This window comes from Xenia sp. Carnegie-2017, unplaced genomic scaffold, assembly GCF_021976095.1.
Source record: "Xenia sp. Carnegie-2017 unplaced genomic scaffold, XeniaSp_v1 HiC_scaffold_6, whole genome shotgun sequence".
NCBI classification, from domain to species: Eukaryota; Metazoa; Cnidaria; class Anthozoa; order Malacalcyonacea; family Xeniidae; genus Xenia; species Xenia sp. Carnegie-2017.
The window spans coordinates 16,169,094-16,188,854 of NW_025813526.1; the positions used below are offsets into that span (position 1 = coordinate 16,169,094).

The 19,761-nt window shown below is 33.6% G+C and overlaps 1 protein-coding gene and 2 long non-coding RNA genes across 8 annotated transcripts; 1 reads left to right on the top strand and 2 right to left on the bottom strand.

The window, feature by feature from the left end:
- Positions 1 to 439: 439 nt before the first annotated feature.
- Positions 440 to 9,210, bottom strand: LOC124457749. Of its 2 annotated transcripts, XM_047007936.1 has the most exons (9): positions 9,098 to 9,210; positions 8,150 to 8,183; positions 6,363 to 6,597; positions 5,279 to 5,556; positions 3,980 to 4,214; positions 2,860 to 3,137; positions 1,560 to 1,794; positions 649 to 926; positions 440 to 575 (listed from the first exon to the last, which is right to left on the bottom strand). In XM_047007936.1, exons 1-9 carry the CDS (start codon positions 9,143 to 9,145, stop codon positions 571 to 573), a joined length of 1,626 nt encoding a protein of 541 aa, XP_046863892.1. In that variant the 5' UTR covers positions 9,146 to 9,210; the 3' UTR covers positions 440 to 570. The 2 variants fall into 2 exon arrangements, with proteins under 2 accessions (XP_046863892.1, XP_046863890.1); XM_047007934.1 differs by having other exon boundaries at positions 440 to 926.
- A 4,125-nt stretch (positions 9,211 to 13,335) lies between these two features.
- Positions 13,336 to 14,659, top strand: LOC124458057. 2 transcript variants are annotated; one of them, XR_006952973.1, is made up of 3 exons: positions 13,336 to 13,531; positions 14,213 to 14,291; positions 14,378 to 14,659. It is a non-coding gene; the product is annotated as an uncharacterized LOC124458057 (long non-coding RNA). The 2 variants fall into 2 exon arrangements; XR_006952972.1 differs by having other exon boundaries at positions 14,213 to 14,659.
- On the bottom strand, positions 13,697 to 19,198 carry LOC124458056. Of its 4 annotated transcripts, XR_006952969.1 has the most exons (8): positions 18,382 to 19,197; positions 18,088 to 18,234; positions 17,729 to 17,903; positions 17,326 to 17,479; positions 16,585 to 16,758; positions 16,368 to 16,411; positions 14,693 to 14,865; positions 13,697 to 13,878 (listed from the first exon to the last, which is right to left on the bottom strand). It is a non-coding gene; the product is annotated as an uncharacterized LOC124458056 (long non-coding RNA). The 4 variants fall into 4 exon arrangements; XR_006952968.1 differs by having other exon boundaries at positions 14,693 to 16,411; positions 18,382 to 19,198; XR_006952970.1 differs by having other exon boundaries at positions 13,697 to 14,607; positions 14,693 to 16,411; positions 18,382 to 19,198.
- Positions 19,199 to 19,761: the final 563 nt, after the last annotated feature.

Genomic DNA, 19,761 nt, shown 5'->3' on the forward strand with positions numbered 1-19,761 from the left:
ACGACGATTTGTTTGTTTTTGGTTTGCGAGAATATTCAGCTTTCCCATTTTTTGACGCATTAATCGACGAAATAATTTATAGTAATTATCGATAAAAAAAATTGAATTGTTATACTATAGCTCCATTTCTGAGCAATAGATCAATGACATCACATTTGGTCGTTTATTAGATTCTACTTTTTTATGCCATATGTGTAGTGAAAAATTCTTATTTTCTCTCAATAGTACGAGCGATAGCTGATTTTAAACAAATAACAAAGACACAATTTTAAAAACTATTATCGCAACTGTTCTCACGAACATAATAGTGAAGCCCATATACATGTATAATCATACAATAAAACTATACAGACAAGTATGATTATAGAAATGAAGGGAATCTTGCGTTAAAACTTCATGGGCATGCAGTTTGTGCTATGAAAAAGTTAAAAAATCCACATTCCTTTTGTATCAAAGTTTTATTTGAAAAATGAGTTAACAAAATAACTGAAATAACAGTTTCTAACTACAACAACAACTTTTTTTATAAAATCATTACTTGCTTATTTACCTCGTGGTTGGCATAGAGCTTCAACCTACACAAACAGAGATAATGAAACATTTACTTTTACTTAATGATAAAAAAAGAATTAGTTTTGTGATTCTTACAACTCCACATTTTACAGCATTTAAAACTGTCAATGTCCTTTAGCCAATTCCCAGAATCTCGTCTTAACCCAGTGACGTAGTAGCCATCTTTTTTACACACTGTCCATCCTTTTTTGTTGAAATCATTTTTGATATTTTCATGGTAACAATCACCATACTTGTCGGGATGATTGATTGGTTTGCAACATTTTCCCTCTTCCAGGTTGTGTAAGTTTTGTCCGTTAGTGCGATAGAGACCATTTAGAAAATATCCATTCGAACAAACACTCCATCCTTTTCTGAAATACATTTTTAAGGAAATAAGTTTGTATCTTTATTTTTTTTGAGGATTGAATGACACACAGAGGACTGTATTTACTATTTTTTTGTCGTTTTTTGTTGTTGTTCAGCATTTAGAGTTAAACAGCTTATCCTGCTTATTTTTCCATATTATTTATACATTTATGTATACAGTCTTAAATAAGTCAATTTAATTACGTAAATCTTCATTAGAAAAGTGTTGCTACACAAGTTAAAATGTAGCTAGCTACGAGCACATGGAAAACCAATAGACAAAAGATCGTAAGAAAAGAATTTTTTACTAAATTAAAGGACAACTTTCAAGACATTGCTCCTTGATTTTAATTGAAAAGCTGCTTAAGTTGCCACGCTTAGAGACTAAGAATGATTCAATTCGTGTAGTAAAAAATTAATGCCCAACATAAAGTTTTGATTATAGCCCTAAGTTGGGCATTCATTTTTGTTACACGAATTCGATTTCCGCTCGGCAAGTCATCATTTTAAATCATAGTCCAAGTAATGTATCCAAATTTCTTACGTTTCCTTCATTTTCTCAGTACCAAGAACTGAGAAAATTAACCAACAGACAATTAATACCAGTAAAAAGATTGATTCTGGGGGAAAATACTAACTTGTTGAAAGAGTCCCACCAGTTAGCATTTTGGCAAGTACTTTTCTGTCCAATATATATTGGACTAGATTTGCAGCATTTGGCTTCTTCAAGACGGTAAAGTCCATCATAGTTGGCACTCAATGCGCTGCGATAAAAGCCAGTGATAAACTGGTTTGTGGTGTCACAAGTTGACCATCCTTGTTTGTTGAAAGATACCCACCAATTTGCATTTACGCAGCCTGGTTTAACGTTGGCTAAAATGAATAACGTAATTTATATTTAAAAATAAAGGAACAGAGCAATAATTAATTAAAGAAGTTTTTATTGTGACTAAAAATAAAATTCTTGAAGAAACATTATTACTTGACAATATTCATTCGTTGCATACAGAATGGAGGTAAAAAATAGTCATATATTATGCGATTATGTGCATAAGTAGCTTTGAAGTGGTTTTGAGCGTCATTAAACTAGGGCCGTTGCCAAGTGATCATAACTGGGGGAAGGGGGGGGGGTTGAATATTAAATTGCAGAGTGGAAACATCGTAATATGCCGATATATTGAAAAGACAAGTACATCAAAAAACTCATTTTCATTTCGTTTTATTGCTTAACTTATTTCAGGAGACATGATTGTTCTAAAAAACGCAATAAAAGCCATAGCTAATTTTACTAATTTTCTATAAAAACTGAATAAACGACAATATGCAATGGAACGGCGAATATAATTTCGGGTAACACTGATTATGTTAAAGTTAAAAACTTTATTTTTTGTAATTTTAATTGACAGCAATATATTGAAAACAACACCATATATCGTGATTTTTTTACAAAAAAGGCATGCAAGTATTCGAAAACGTTTATATATTGAAATCACACAAAATGTTTTAATAAAATTAAAACAACGAAATTATGATTTTCAATTGTTGCATAAGTCACTGAGCATGGAAATAGTAAACTGATTTTCATTAATTGTGAATTTTAAGTGTGTGGCTATGTATAAAGGACTTGCTCACCAAAATTAGGCTTAAATGAAACGAAGGTTCGTTTTATTAAAGATTTCTCTTTTAATTTATTTTTTATCGTACTGAACTTTTGAAGCCAATAACGGTTGATTTTCTAAAACATATGTGTTGTTTCTTAATTGTAAAGTTCCTTATACAACAGAAATTTTTTATGCGTAATCATAAAACTCTGAATAACTATTTGTATAATTGCAGTTTTTTGATATATTTTCGTTCTAAAATATGATAAGTAGCTATAAAGACGATAGGACTTTGTCTTAACCTGATTAAAAAAGAATTAGTTTTTATGATTCTTACCACTCCACATTTTACAGCATTTAAAACTGTCGATGTCCTTTAGCCAATTCCCAGAATCTCGTCTTAACCCAGTGACGTAGTAGCCATCTTTTTTACACACTGTCCATCCTTTTTTGTTGAAATCATTTTTGATATTTTCATGGTAACAATCACCATACTTGTCGGGATGATTGACTGGTTTGCAACATTTTCCCTCTTCGAGGTTGTGTAAGTTTTGTCCGTTTGTGCGATAGAGACCATTTAGAAAATATCCATTCGAACAAACATTCCATCCTTTTCTGAAATACATTTTAAGGAAATAAGTTTGTATCTTTATTTTTTTTGAGGACTGAATGACACACAGAGGACTGCATTTACTATTTCTTTGTCGTTTTTTGTTGTTGTTCAGCATTTAGAGTTAAACAGCTTATCCTGCTTATTTTTCCATATTATTTATACATTTATGTATACAGTCTTAAATAAGTCAATTTAATTACGTAAATCTTCATTAGAAAAGTGTTGCTACACAAGTTAAATGTAGCTAGCTACGAGCACATGGAAAACCAACAGACAAAAGATCGTAAGAAAAGAATTTTTCACTAAATTAAAGGACAACTTTCAAGACATTGCTCCTTGATTTTAATTGAAAAGCTGTTTAAGTTGCCACGTTTAGAGACTAAGAATGATTCAGTTCGTGTAATAAAAATTAATGCCCAACATAAAGTTTTGATTAGAGCCCTAAGTTGGGCATTCATTTTTATTACACGAATTCGACTTCCGCTCGGCAAGTCTCTCGCTGCTATTAAGAATGATTCGGCTATCGGTTGCTACTAATACGATCAGTGTTCATAATTAGGTAACAAAAGCAATAAAGTACAAAACTTGATAAAAATCAAAATTGAATGTGAAAATAGTAAGCACTATCCTGGATCAACCTTTGAAAAAAAACCTGTAAATACTGGTACGCACTTTTTTACGTTAAACTAAACAATCACAAAAGTTCATCATTTTAAATCATAGTCCAAGTAATGTATCCAAACTTCTTACGCTTCCTTCATTTTCTCAGTACCAAGAACTGAGAAAATTAACCAACAGACAATTAATAACAGTAAAAAGATTGATTCTGGGGGAAAATACTAACTTGTTGAAAGAGTCCCACCAGTTAGCATTTTGGCAAGTACTTTTCTGTCCAATATATATTGGACTAGATTTGCAGCATTTGGCTTCTTCAAGACGGTAAAGTCCATCATAGTTGGCACTCAATGCGCTGCGATAAAAGCCAGTGATAAACTGGTTTGTGGTGTCACAAGTTGACCATCCTTGTTTGTTGAAAGATACCCACCAATTTGCATTTACGCAGCCTGGTTTAACGTTGGCTAAAATGAATAACGTAATTTATATTTAAAAATAAAGGAACAGAGCAATAATTAATTAAAGAAGTTTTTATTGTGACTAAAAATAAAATTCTTGAAGAAACATTATTATTTGACAATATTCATTCGTTGCATACAGAATGGAGGTAAAAAATAGTCATATATTATGCGATTATGTGCATAAGTAGCTTTGAAGTGGTTTTGAGCGTCATTAAACTAGGGCCGTTGCCAAGTGATCATAACTGGGGGAAGGGGGGGGGGTTGAATATTAAATTGCAGAGTGGAAACATCGTAATATGCCGATATATTGAAAAGACAAGTACATCAAAAAACTCATTTTCATTTCGTTTTATTGCTTAACTTATTTCAGGAGACATGATTGTTCTAAAAAACGCAATAAAAGCCATAGCTAATTTTACTAATTTTCTATAAAACTGAATAAACGACAATATGCAATGGAACAGCGAATATAATTTCGGGTAACACTGATTATGTTAAAGTTAAAAACTTTATTTTTTGTAATTTTAATTGACAGCAATATATTGAAAACAACACCATATATCGTGATTTTTTTACAAAAAAGGCATGCAAGTATTCGAAAACGTTTATATATTGAAATCACACAAAATGTTTTAATAAAATTAAAACAACGAAATTATGATTTTCAATTGTTGCATAAGTCACTGAGCATGGAAATAATAAACTGATTTTCATTAATTGTGAATTTTAAGTGTGTGGCTATGTATAAAGGACTTGCTCACCAAAATTAGGCTTAAATGAAACGAAGGTTCGTTTTATTAAAGATTTCTCTTTTAATTTATTTTTTATCGTACTGAACTTTTGAAGCCAATAACGGTTGATTTTCTAAAACATATGTGTTGTTTCTTAATTGTAAAGTTCCTTATACAACAGAAATTTTTTATGCTTAATCATGAAACTCTGAATAACTATTTGTATAATTGCAGTTTTTTGATATATTTTCGTTCTAAAATATGATAAGTAGCTATAAAGGCGATAGGACTTTGTCTTAACCTGATTAAAAAAGAATTAGTTTTTGTGATTCTTACCACTCCACATTTTACAGCATTTAAAACTGTCAATGTCCTTTAGCCAATTCCCAGAATCTCGTCTTAACCCAGTGACGTAGTAGCCATCTTTTTTACACACTGTCCATCCTTTTTTGTTGAAATCATTTTTGATATTTTCATGGTAACAATCACCATACTTGTCGGGATGATTGACTGGTTTGCAACATTTTCCCTCTTCGAGGTTGTGTAAGTTTTGTCCGTTTGTGCGATAGAGACCATTTAGAAAATATCCATTCGAACAAACATTCCATCCTTTTCTGAAATACATTTTTAAGGAAATAAGTTTGTATCTTTATTTTTTTTGAGGACTGAATGACACACAGAGGACTGCATTTACTATTTCTTTGTCGTTTTTTGTTGTTGTTCAGCATTTAGAGTTAAACAGCTTATCCTGCTTATTTTTCCATATTATTTATACATTTATGTATACAGTCTTAAATAAGTCAATTTAATTACGTAAATCTTCATTAGAAAAGTGTTGCTACACAAGTTAAAATGTAGCTAGCTACGAGCACATGGAAAACCAACAGACAAAAGATCGTAAGAAAAAAATTTTTCACTAAATTAAAGGACAACTTTCAAGACATTGCTCCTTGATTTTAATTGAAAAGCTGTTTAAGTTGCCACGTTTAGAGACTAAGAATGATTCAGTTCGTGTAATAAAAATTAATGCCCAACATAAAGTTTTGATTAGAGCCCTAAGTTGGGCATTCATTTTTATTACACGAATTCGATTTCCGCTCGGCAAGTCTCTCGCTGCTCTTAAGAATGATTCGGCTATCGGTTGCTACTAAAGTACAAAACTTGATAAAAATCAAAATTGAATGTGAAAATAGTAAGCACTATCCTGGATCAACCTTTGAAAAAAAACCTGTAAATACTGGTACGCACTTTTTTACGTTAAACTAAACAATCACAAAAGTTCATCATTTTAAATCATAGTCCTAGTAATGTATCCAAACTTCTTACGTTTCCTTCATTTTCTCAGTACCAAGAACTGAGAAAATTAACCAACAGACAATTAATACCAGTAAAAAGATTGATTCTGGGGGAAAATACTAACTTGTTGAAAGAGTCCCACCAGTTAGCATTTTGGCAAGTACTTTTCTGTCCAATATATATTGGACTAGATTTGCAGCATTTGGCTTCTTCAAGACGGTAAAGTCCATCATAGTTGGCACTCAATGCGCTGCGATAAAAGCCAGTGATAAACTGGTTTGTGGTGTCACAAGTTGACCATCCTTGTTTGTTGAAAGATACCCACCAATTTGCATTTACGCAGCCTGGTTTAACATTGGCTAAAATGAATAACGTAATTTATATTTAAAAATAAAGGAACAGAGCTATAATTCATTAAAGAAGTTTTTATTGTGACTAAAAATAAAATTCTTGAAGAAACATTATTATTTGACATTATTCATTGGTTGCATACGGAATGACAGACTGGAGGTAAAAAATAATCATATATTATGCGATTATGTGCACTAGTAGCTTTGAATTGGTTTTGAGAGTCATTAAACCAGGGCCGTTGCCAAGTGATCAAAACTGGGAGAGGGGGGGGGGTTGAATATTAAATTTTGCTGAGTGGAAACATCGTAACATGGCAATACATTGAAAAGACAAGTACATCAAAAAACTCATTTTCATTTCGTTTTATTACTTAACTTATTTCAGGAGACATGATTGTTCTAAAAAACGTAATAAAAGCCATAGCTAATTTTCCTAATTTTCTATAAAAACTGAATAAATGAATTATATACCAATTTAAAACCTCCCCATAAAACTCGATTGTATATTTCTATCACGGAAATATGCTATACACAGAACGAAAATCACGATTAAAATAAAACCCAAATACTATTTTTAAGATAATTTTTAAAAAATGATTTTTTGTGTTAGAGTACGTAAATCTATTTGTTAAAGAAGCATTTGCGCATAATGAGCTTTTGTTGAAAAATAACTACATTATACTATTTATGCAGAATAATCTATTAATGATTTACGCAATTGTACATTCATAAAACCAATCAAATGTACTAGTTTTTAGTTTCAAGTGGTATTATAGTTTAAAAGACAGGTTTATTAATTTAAGCCACAGATGATGTGTGTTAGTTACCTGGTGTTACAATGAATCTAAAATATTCAGTTACTTGTTTTTTTATTTCTTAAAAATTATAAATCTTAATATTTACTTGTTTCACAGTCAATTTAAATTTAAACATATTTTGTATAACAGAGAAGTGCAGTGTTACAGTTAGAAAAGAGTAGCTACCTGTGCCGTAGTATTTCTGATGGGAAAAACGTCTTTCGTAGCTACATAGTATATACATGTTACACATTCTTAATTTGCAATGGTAATTTTATATAACTTGGCCATTTCAGCTGTAAAACTAACCAAAGTTTTCGTCAGTATAGTCACAGGAGATTTGTGAAGTCCAATCGAAAAAAGCTGCTGCAATAACTATTCTATTCATAGTAGGCTAACTCAATTCACACGTAAATCGCTAAACTCAAGCTTAAACTAAATTTATGCAAGCTTTAGAATGTATATAAAAAAAGAAATTTGTCTATTTTATATAGTGGAATTATTACTTGCACATATCGTGGGAGGTGTGCTAGCAACCAGCATCAACTAGAATATTCAGCAACAAGTCAAATAAAAGAGACAAAGAATTGTTTGTCTTTCACCAAATATTAACCTTCAAAGCACAATATCAATAAAGGAACTGTGTTGGTATGAAAAAATTTTATTCAGTTTGACCAAGAGATATTTCTCAAAATAGGAAAAACACTTTGTTTTTCAATTTTTGCGCAATACTGGTAGTTAAATGGGAAAAAAAATTTGCTTACTTGATCTTCTCCACCACGCATCAGCAGGTAATGTCTACAAAATTATAATGAATGTCTTATTTTTGCATATAATTGTCTGAGTAGTAATTTAGCAAGACGCGTGCTTAAGATTTTACTCCGACTTCAGACATGACTTATGACAAAAAAATCTAAATTACTCCTGCTAGAAGAATCAAGAATGAAAAGGAAAGTTGCATTCAAGAATGATTGATTGGTGACCATTCAGTCATTCGACCAGGCATGTTTCAATGAGAAAAGAGCCAAACAATATGATTCCAATGCAATCGTACGAAAGCTTTGTCATGTTTTCCACATGACAATAATCACAGCAATAAAAGCTTAAAATTTTATTCTAATTCATCTCTCCTGCACCTTTAAGACGAGCAAACTAGAAGATACTATAGTGCCATAAAATCAAAGTTAGTCGCACTTGTATCGTACTTCGTCAAACAGTTACGGATTACTAACTACGGGACACGTGGACAAAGTTGCGGGCCTTTATGTGGTATCTAATCCTCCAATTGTAATTTTGGTCTCTTGATTGATGACCTTTTCGTTCCTTACACTTCTTTGCTTTTGCATTTTCCTGCCTGTGTTAGCAACTGAACAAGCAAACAACAAAGGAAACGCTAAAAGTCTAAACTGGGAGTGTCGCCATCTTGCAGTTTTCAAAAGCATAAACGATTTAAATTAAGCACATTTACCTAGACCCAAACAGCAAAAACTAAAGAGAAGAAGTATATTATAACTATTTAAAGAAGCCCATGCCTTTAGGCTTATGGTGGCTTGTCCTACTGAGTTCTAATTTCGTCAAACAAAATAAAGTATTTCATCATATCATGATAAAGTCACAAAAAAACTGAACGATACGTAATATTTGCTACATGTGATGCATTATTTATTTAAACTACCATAGTCACTCATGTAAAATATACTGTTGGTGCTTACCATTACGACCAGAACTGCTAACACGATGCATGTACTCAACTTCATCATATTGATTTAATGGAACAATATTTCGTGAGGTTGATGAGTGGCCAAATTGAACAACGAATGAATTGAGCTGTGATAAGATATCGCTGACGTTTTATAGTGACCGTTTAACACCTCACAGTATGCACTGCTCTGCTCTGCTCTTAACCAATCAGAATTAAGACTGTTTCATGTATATTATTATAATGAAAAATTATACACAATTGAATATTATGGGAAATTCATTAACAGAGTTTAATTAAGTTATCTGAAAATGTAGAAGTATATAATATCAATGCAAAGCATTAGCTGTATGTTATTTTACAAATTAGTGACTAATCTTATTTTATTCGAATGTTAGCTTTTGAAGACCATATGCTTTCAAAACATTGTAATAACGTTGGAATGTGTCACAGTTTGCTAATTCTGTATTATAGAATTTGCATAATTGCACAGTTAAAACAACTAACAATATAGCACTCCAGTGTTGTGTCACGTCTTAGCTGTTACCCATGTGACAAATGGCAGCAAGCCAGTCTATTGCAGTTTCAGACAAAGAGGGATGCTAAGATGTCTAACTGCAAACAGCAATTCCTTTATTATGAAGCAATACTGCAAAATTATAAAGTTGCTTCATCCAATATTAAACAGAGGTATCATTTATATGCAAATCTCAAACGGAAATTGTTATTAGAAGGTCATTAATGCTTAGAAAATCCCTAGATAGATATGACCTCAAACCTATTACTAATCTGTATTATGTAATGTGTGTCAGCAGTCTATAGACTAAAAGTGCTATTCCTTTACTGCATGTTGAACTGTGAGGATATTTTGCATCCTAATTGCAAATTTCTTGTAATTATTATTTGTCGTTTGACATCCAGTGTCTTTGATTACTACCACAGCGTCAATCTAAGTTCAACGACTATACATGAAGTTGTTGTGTCAAGATTCCAAAGAAATTTTGACTACAGGCTTCAGTGTAACAGTGTTGAAATATATTTGCTAAGTTCATTTAAGTTTTGCGTTATATAAAGCCAGTAAGTGCACAGTAAAAAGAAATGGGCCATCGAGGGTTAATGATGTAAAAAATACTCTGTTTCACGAGATATAATCAAGAAATTCTTTTATTACCAATTCTAAAAGAAAAAAACTATATTTGTAACGCAGATAAAAAACAATATAAAAACACTTCGCATATTTCATTGGTATATTTTGTAAAACCTACCGCCCTTTTCGTAGTCAAGGTCAGTCAGACGTTGACAATGCCTAGGTCGGGCAAAGGTCGCATGCGCTATACAAACATAATATTTTAATAGAAATGATGAGCAATGATGTGTTGACTTGTTAGTCATTCGGAAAGCTTTGAAAAGAATGGGCTTTAATAATAGCAAACTTACCTTATGTAAAAACACTCAAGCTTGAAGCAAGAGCTTGGGAAGATTGTTTGATAATGAAAGTGGGTTTTTCGAAACTTGCAACTAGGCTTAGCAAAATCAAATTACGATAACATATGTACGTACCTTCTCAGCTGCAAAGATTGATAGAGAACTCTTTCCAACGTTGACTAGAGAAGAGTTTAGTGACATGTTTAAGAATCTTAGACAAAAGCGTGCTGCTATTGCAGTTTGGTCGAAACCTTCTGGCATGGCACGTACGTGATCACTTAATAGATCAACCTCTTTCTAAAAACTGTAAAAAGGAATGGGCCATTTTAGCCCAATGAGGTCGTTTTGGCTTTTGGAATTGCTAGCCGTATTGGCTAACGATGAGGGCTAAAACAGACAAAGGAGCCGCTTCGGCACCATGACGGTTGTTTTTGCTCTACAATTGGTGCCAAAATAGAAATATACGAGTCAATTTGGCACCATGAGGTCGTTTTGGCTTTTGAAATTGCTAGACATAATAGCTAACATTGAGAGCTAAACAGACAAGAGGGGACGTTTTGGCTCCATGGGGGTTGTTTTTGCTCTACAACTGGTGCCAAATTTACGGTGGCCGGTATAGGTCACCAGAAAAATAATTTAAAAAACATAACAAACAATAAGAAAACATCACTCAAAATCATACTACACATTTCAAAATACTCACTACACATTTCAAAATACTCGCTACACATTTCAAAATACTCACTACACATTACAAAACACTCACTACACATTTCAAAATACTCACTACACATATCAAAATACTCACTACACATTTCAAAATACTTACTACACATTTCAAAATTCTCGCCACACATTTCAAAATACTCGCTACACATTTTAAAATACTCGTTACACATTTCAAAATACTCCCTACACATTCGTCCCAGTCTTACCCAGGTCTAGCCTGCCCACGGTCGTCATCAGTTTACATATACGAAATTGACGTGTGGCAGAAAGGTAATATAAATATACGCTTCCGATATTACTAAAAGTTCAGCACGCGTAAGGATATTTTGATACTATTGTGGCGATATGTTGTCTGTGTGGAATTCGGCACATAGACAAACATATCGCCACAATAGCATCAAAATATGCGAACGCGTACATGAACTATTATTAATATTTCTTCCAGGGATTTCTTGGTCTTAGTTAGAAAACACAACATGAGTGGTCAATCTACAGATTGCATGTAATTGTATTTGTATTGGTGATATTCGACAATCATTAGTTTAACTAATGCACTTATTGACGTGACTGGTATTGAAGTTCTAAATTTATTGCTTTTACTCGAAATTACCTAACTTTTCATTCTATTTGGCGTTTCTTGTGCAACAAATTATAGCACTGTGTGTAAATTTCCTCTTTAGTTTCCTTGTTATTTTTGTAACGCATCACACAAGTACGTACGCGACATAGCGAATGCAAATTCATATACTCAAATTTTTGCTATGAAAGTACGGACATGTGTCGAAAGCCACTGCAAATATATTTGCTGGCGATATGTAGATCGTCTACTAATGTTGTTGCCCGACCAAATCCAGCAAAACCCTGGAAGAATTTCTGATTAGAGTTCAGCCAATATTTTCATGCTATTATCCCAATGTCTCATTTTTTTTGTCTTGTGAAATGCGGAATTATATATTTAATATTCTTACTTTATGATGTCATGTCAGTTTCGTAAATGGAAACTAATGATGACCGTGGGCGGCCAAACCAGGGTAAGACTGGGACGAATGTGTAGTGAGTATTTTGAAATGTGTTGTGAGTATTTTGAAATGTGTAGTGAGTATTTTGAAATGTGTAGTATGGCACGCCAAACATAACAAAAGTGTATCGAGAATTCCAACCACTAGTCGAGAATCATAAGCATGTGTTGAGAATCACAAGCATGTGTTGAGAAAATCAACCATACGTCGAGATGTCTGACTGGCAAACTGGACAGCGGTTGAGAAACGTATATGACAAATACTTCGTGTCATCCATATAACATAACATGGTCTTCAGTAAACAATGGCTGAAGAAAATGGCGTTCCGAATAATATTGTAGAAAATATCCTTACAAGACTGGACGAACTCTCTTCGCGCATTTCTCCCCAAGAAACTGGTGAAAGAGAGGTCAGGCGTCTTTTCACTGGAAGAAGAACTTCTTCTTCAACATCACAAACATCGTCTTCCAGGCTTGCAACCGGGAGACAAAATTCAACCTATCCAAATAACAGAAATTTTGTACGGAGGCACAATTTTCAAGGACAACGTCCTTCAAATGTTGGTCGCAGGAAAGCTAAGGAACCTAAAGTCAAAGCGATCGATAACAGGACCTTCATGCGTGACTTGGTACTGCTTGTCGGACCTTCCACAGTTGTTGTCCCACGTCAGGGAGCGCGTCTGTATTTAATGGAGAAAGAGCATGTGATATCAGGATGTAGATTCACTAGAGGAATGAATGCGGCACAAGTAGAGATCACCATAATGGGTGGGTTTGATGGAAAGGTTCCTCCAGGTGTTGATATCGAAATACTGATGTCCATTCATACATCTTTGGTTGCTCCAACTTTGGCAACTGGACAACAGGGCATTGATGGGGCAGGGTAAGACTGGGACGAATGTGTAGTGAGTATTTTGAAATGTGTAGTATTATTTGAGTGATGTTTTCTTATTGTTTGTTATGTTTTCTAAATTATTCTTCTGGTGACCCGTACCGGCCACCGTACAAATTGGTTCGAGAGCAACTTGATGACTTCATCGAATCGGGTGACTCAATACAAACATGGCGGCCAACTATTTCATGACGCACGCGAGTTTCGATTGCTGTTTTCACTATGATAACGGCCGTAGATATCTATGATATTGCAGGAAAAATAATATTCTACTTTCATTCAAAGTATAGATTTTTTGAAAACGACCATTTGCTTTGTTTGTAATGGTTTTGAAAATGATTCAATTGTCGTAGGAGTGAACGGCAGATAACAAAATATGTCAGGTATTGTTTAGTACGAATGTATTTTTTGCATTTTAACAGTTTCAATTGCTTTTGAACAAACTAAATCACATATTATGACAAAGATCTGATATTTTAGTTCTCAAAAAATTTTTGTAAGATTTTTCGTTGTACCCATTTGAGATTATTTAGCTGTTTTTTTTTTCAATATAAAGAGTAAGTGAACTTAGAAGTCTCACATAAATTCAAGATGTACTTAGCTATATATTTTCTAAATGAACAAAAAATATTTCTTTTATATATACACCTTGTTATTTAAGTCTTTGCTCATGAATCTTGTTGTTTGCTGTAACTCAGCTTCAATACTGAATATTGCCCCTGTACTGATTCTGAACAAAGAAAAACACATTGTTACATATGCTTCAATCATTCTGCTCAACAAAAAGCCTATTCTTAGTTCAAAATACTTGAAGTGTAAATCTGCAACCCAAGTTATCATATTTCTCACATTTACAAGAAAATATCCCTTAGGGAACCTTAAGAAATGCACTGTTTTCATTAAAAATGGAATTTATTCTTTGCTTTATGAGGAAGTAATGGCAGTTTTGAGCAATTTGACAGGCAATACTTTACAATATGATGATATTTGCTATGAACATGCACACTTCATATTTTAAATCAGTAAATATTGGTATTAATTGTAATTGTGAATATCACATTTAGGCAAAACATGTGTCTGGTTATGTGAACAGACAGGATTTAGAAAGTGAAGTGGGAGATAGTACTGCAATGATCTTTGTGGGTAAAACTGAATTTCAGGATGTACTGTTCTGTTTACAACATAGGTACGATAATGCTCACAAAACTCTTTTGTGTACAAAATTTCAGCAGCTAAATACACCCTTTCAATTGATGAGTTTAAAACATGGATGGATTTAATGGTTGAAAATGTTGCTCATGGAGCTATATGAAAGTGAAAATATTGAATAAAGCTGGGCATCCATTCGCCACACGTATCAACGAATGCTAGGTATTTGACAAAGGTTGCACGGTAGGAAGCCCCTCTGGTCTTGAGGGTAAAAATTAGCATTGCCTGTATGATTGTTAGTTACTGCAATCTGCAACGGAAACATCATTTACAATACATGGAATATATAGTCACAGTTAAAACCTGTGCTTTTCGCAATAAGTATTTCTTTTTACCTTTGTAGCTAGATCTTTAGACAAACCCAAGCATTCACGACACTTAAGATTTGCAGCGGAGCATATCTTAAAACCTCCTACTTCTTGCCAATCAAGATTATCTCCAGACACATATGCAATGGTACCCCTAAAGTTTCTTGCAAACCCTTTGAATTTTATTGATATTCTTCGTCCTAGATCGAACACACAATAATGTTATTATCTACCAGAGGTGCTAAAAAGCGGTTGGGTTTGGGCAAAGTGGGGCGACTGCAACCTTCCGAATATTTCCCATAGAAATTAGATCTTTATAATATATAACCTGAAAATGTCAGTCTTTTTAAACAACGCGCAATAAATGTAACATTTGCAGGGTGTACCACCCCCCTTCCCAAAAAATAAAAATCCTTCATCCACCATAGAATGCAAAGGGCAGAAACAATGGCTTAACACAAATATGTATAGATAGCACAAAATAGATGAGTATACACTCCTCTATACTTTCAAGTAATGTATGGTAAAATATGGGTATGTGTACATGTTGTCCCCTGTTTATTCATTCCAAAGATTGCCGAAGAAATTGATTGCTTTAATTTTGTAACGTCTTAGCTGTTACCCATGCGACAAATGGCAGCAAGCCAGTCTATTGCAGTTTCAGACAAAGAGGGATGCTAAGATGTCTAACCGCAAACAGCAATTCCTTTGTTGTGAAGCAATACTGCAAAATTATAAAGCTGCTTCATCCAATATTAAGCAGAGGTATCATTTATATGCAAATCTCAAACGGAAACTGTTATTAGAAGGTTATTTTTACAGCTTTCTCGCAGTTTGACATTAATGCTTAGAAAATCCTTAGATAGCTTTGACCTCAAACCTATAACTAATCTGTATTATGTAATGTTCGTCAGCAGTCTATAGACTAAAAGTGCTATTCTTTTACTGCATGTTGAACTGTGAGGATATTTTGCGTCCTAATTGCAAATTTGTTGTAATTATTCTTTGTCATTTGACATCCAGTGTCTTTGATTACTACCACAGCGTCAATCTAAGTTCAACGACTATGCAACAAGTTGTTGTGTCCAGATTCAAAAGAAATTTTGACTACAGGCTTCAGTGTAACAGTGTTGAAATATATTTGTTAAGTTCATTTAAGTTTTACGTTATATAAAGGCAGTAAGTGCACAGTAAAAAGAAATGGGCCATCGAGGGTTAATGATGTAAAAAATACACTGTTTCACGAGATATAATCAAGAAGTTCTTTTATTACCAATTCTAAAAGAAAAAAACTATATTTTTAACGCAGATATAGGAAATAGTTATTTTCCCAAAAATAATACATAAATAAAAACAATATAAAAACACTACGCATATTTCATTGGTATATTTTGTAAAAACTACCGCCCTTTTCGTAGTCAAGGTCAGTCATACGTTGACAATGCCTATGTTTGACAAAGGTCGCATGCGCTATACAAACGTAATATTTTAATAGAAATGATGAGCAATGATGTGTTGACTTGTTAGTCATTCGTAAAGCTTTGACAAAAATCGGCTATAATAATAGCAAACTTACCGTATGTAAAAACACTCAAGCTTGAAGCAAGAGCTTGGGAAGATTGTTTGATAATGAAAGTGGGTTTTTCGCTACAAACTTGCAACTAGGCTTTGCAAAATAAATTACGATAACATATGTACGTACCTTCTCAGCTGCAGAGATTGATGGAGAACTCTTTCAAACATTGACTAGAGAAGAGTTTATAGTGACATGTTTAAGAATATTAGAAAAAAGCGTGCTGCTTTTGCAGATTGGTCGATTGTTAGTTACTGCAATCTGCAACGGAAACATCATTTACAATACATGGAATATATAGTCACAGTTAAAACCTGTGCTTTTCGCAATAAGTATTTCTTTTTACCTTTGTAGCTAGATCTTTAGACAAACCCAAGCATTCACGACACTTAAGATTTGCAGCAGAGCATATCTTAAAACCTCCTACTTCTTGGCAATCAAGATTATCTCCAGACACAAATGCGATGGTACCCCTAAAGTTTCTTGCAAACCCTTTGATTTTTAATTGATATTCTTCGTCCTAGATCCAACACACAATAATGTTATTATCTACCAGAGGTGCTAAAAAGCGGTTGGGTTTGGGCAAAGTGGGGCGACTGCAACCTTCCGAATATTTCTCATAAAAATTAGATCTTTATAATATATAACCTGAAAATGTCAGTCTTTTAAACAACGTGCAATAAATGTAAGTAACAATCGCAGGGTGTCCCCCCACCCTTCCAAAAAAAAAAATAAAAGTCTTTCATCTACCATAGAATGGAAAGGACAGAAACAATGGCTTAACACAAATATGTATAGATAGCACAAAATAGATGAGTATACACTCCTCTATACTTTCAAGTAAAACAGTGGTCTAAAATAGGTACTCAATGTGTACATGAGGGTTGTGCCCTGTTTATTCATTCCAAAGATTGCCGAAGAAGTTGATTGCTTTAATTTTGCAATGACGTCACCGTGCATGCACTTCTCAACTCACACATTGTGGTTAACTTCACATGTGCAGCAGCTACCAACAAAAAATGAGAGACATATGTGTAATCACTGTCCCAGTTCAGGTTTAAAGTTTTTTAGGTACCCCACGTTATACCTTTTCAAGTTCAGAAAGCTCTTCCATGAACGAGCATCACAGAGAATACCATATTTCTTAATAACAGGTCTCCTTGCAATTGAAATCAGTTGTATTGCTTTTAACTGCAACCGATATCATGGTAAAATGTTACCCAATGTGTAGTAAACAAGTCCTATGTCAAATATAGAGAAAACAAGCAAATTAGTTTAGAATATTTTTAAAGTTGACTTGCAATTTGTGTTTTGTGAACATGAACTCATTTGTGCAACACTTTGTGGCAACACTTTGCTGCAACACATCGGACAAAAAGTCAAAATTATAGTAAATTAATTAGGGTGGAAAGGATTAGGTCAGACAATAAATCTGATATAATCTGCAAAGATTAATAAATGCGGCTGATGTAGACATATAAGTACTGTACCTAGTTTATGTTTCCCTGTCTTGCTTCCCAGGGGATTGACAATTTCTACTTCATCATAATATAATATAATTTGAAGAGCAGTCGGATCGATGGAAAACAAGGGATGGCTTTTAAATTCATTGCCATCACAATAATCTGATAAGAGCCCATCTTGTCTTTGGTGTGAATGCAAGACCTAAATAAGTATATATAGATCATTTATATTGTTCAAATAATTTTGTTAAAAATTGAAGCATTGGAGTGCCCAAATGGTGAAAAAGTATTATGAACAAACATAACTTTGGGCAGAAAAGCCAGTCAGCTGGTACATCTAGAACAGCATGCTGTATATGTCACTAGTTTATTTATGTTTAAGTAACCTGATCTAATATGGCTGGATCTTGCAGCATTTGCTCTAGGCTCTTAAGAGGAATTTCGATGACTTCATCTTGTTTTGGGACTGTTCTTCTTCCAACACTTATTCTTTTCTGAACATGGGTGATTCCCAAAACCCTTTGTTTTGGTTCCTTTAGGAAAAACAAAGATTTAAAATGACAATTAAAAAAACTTGAAATAAATTTTCACATGGTAGATAAATGCTTTTATAAACAAAGTATGAATTTCTATCTATAGGTCTAGCTTACTGAAAACTTACAACCACTCTCATAACATACATCTCTAAAAAAGTATCTTGTTGCCATTTGCTTTCCATTCCCAGGAAAGGATTGGTCACGACATTTTCCTCCATGAATACATTTTCCAGCAATTCGCACACGTCTGGCATGTCGTCATTTTCAAGCGATGATGACACACGACATTTCACTAATTCAAAGGAATTTTGGACGATGGAAGTAGTATTTATGACGAGAGTATCTAATGATTTTTGAGATAGTTTATGCATTTCTTTAGTGTCTAACAGAAACCGGGCGTTCATCATCCTGATATTCTCCTCTTTGTGGCATATATCGATGTTTGCATCACCATGATCATCGTCTTGAGTAATGCCATAAACTATTCCTGGCTCATCATTGCGACCTTCATTGTCTTCGCTCATATTTATTTCATGATAAGACCATTTGAAAAGAATTCTCACCAATGAAATTATTCAATATGTTTGCATGCTTTCTGCGCAAATGAGATTTGTAGCCTTCTAAGGTGTAATAAATACTTGCAAAACGTGGTGCCTGACAAATAACGTGAAAGTTATCCTCAAATTCGTGGCACCGTTTTAAATGATTTCGTAACAATGCCAGCGTTGAAAAGCTCGAAAGGCACATTGAGCATGTACCTTCTATTATTCTAAATCTCACTAAGACACTTTATATGGAACGAGCTCAACACATATGCTTTGCACGTGAATCATAGTGCAAGCCAGACGCGCACGCGCAATCGCCGCAATGGTCAATATAGTAACAATTCTTTTACTTACCTGCAACTTGTCATTTCACTTACTTGCTGGTCGTTTTTGTAGTCTAGTCCTAACATTTGCACCGAACTTCTTGCAATGCCTTCATTTATTGATTTAACCAGCTCTGAATTGTCCACGTTATTGAAAAAGAATGGAGTGGAAAACAAAGTCTGTGGAAAACCTGTGCTTTTCGCAATAAGTATTTCTTTTTACCTTTGTAGCTAGATATTTAGACAAACCCAAGCATTCACGACACTTAAGATTTGCGGCAGAGCCAAACTTAAAACCTACTTCTTGGCAACCAAGATTATCTCCAGACACATATGCAATGGTACCCCTAAAGTTTCTTGCAAACCCTTTGATTTTTAATGGATATTCTTTGTCCTAGATCCAACACACAATAATGTCATTATCTACCAAAGGTGCTAAAAAGGAGTTGGGTTGGGGCAAAGTGGGGCGACTGCACCCTTCCGAATATTTCAAATAAAAATTAGATCTTTATAATATATAACCTTAAAATGTCAGTCTTTTTAACAACGTGCAATAAATGTAAGTAACATTTGCAGGGTGTCCCCCCACCCTTCCAAAAAAAAAAAATAAAATAAAAGTCTTTCATCTACCATAGAATGCAAAGGACAGAAACAAT

Bases quoted from the DNA above. Each gene is read 5' to 3' on its own strand.
- LOC124457749 (XM_047007934.1), bottom strand. From the start codon at position 9,145: ATGATGAAGTTGAGTACATGCATCGTGTTAGCAGTTCTGGTCGTAATG. The intron at 6,598-8,149 runs GTAAGCAAATTT...TATTCATTTTAG, and splicing joins TGCGTGGTGGAGAAGATCAA to CCAATGTTAAACCAGGCTGC. The intron at 3,138-3,979 runs GTTAGTATTTTC...AATGTATTTCAG, and splicing joins TGGTGGGACTCTTTCAACAA to AAAAGGATGGAATGTTTGTT.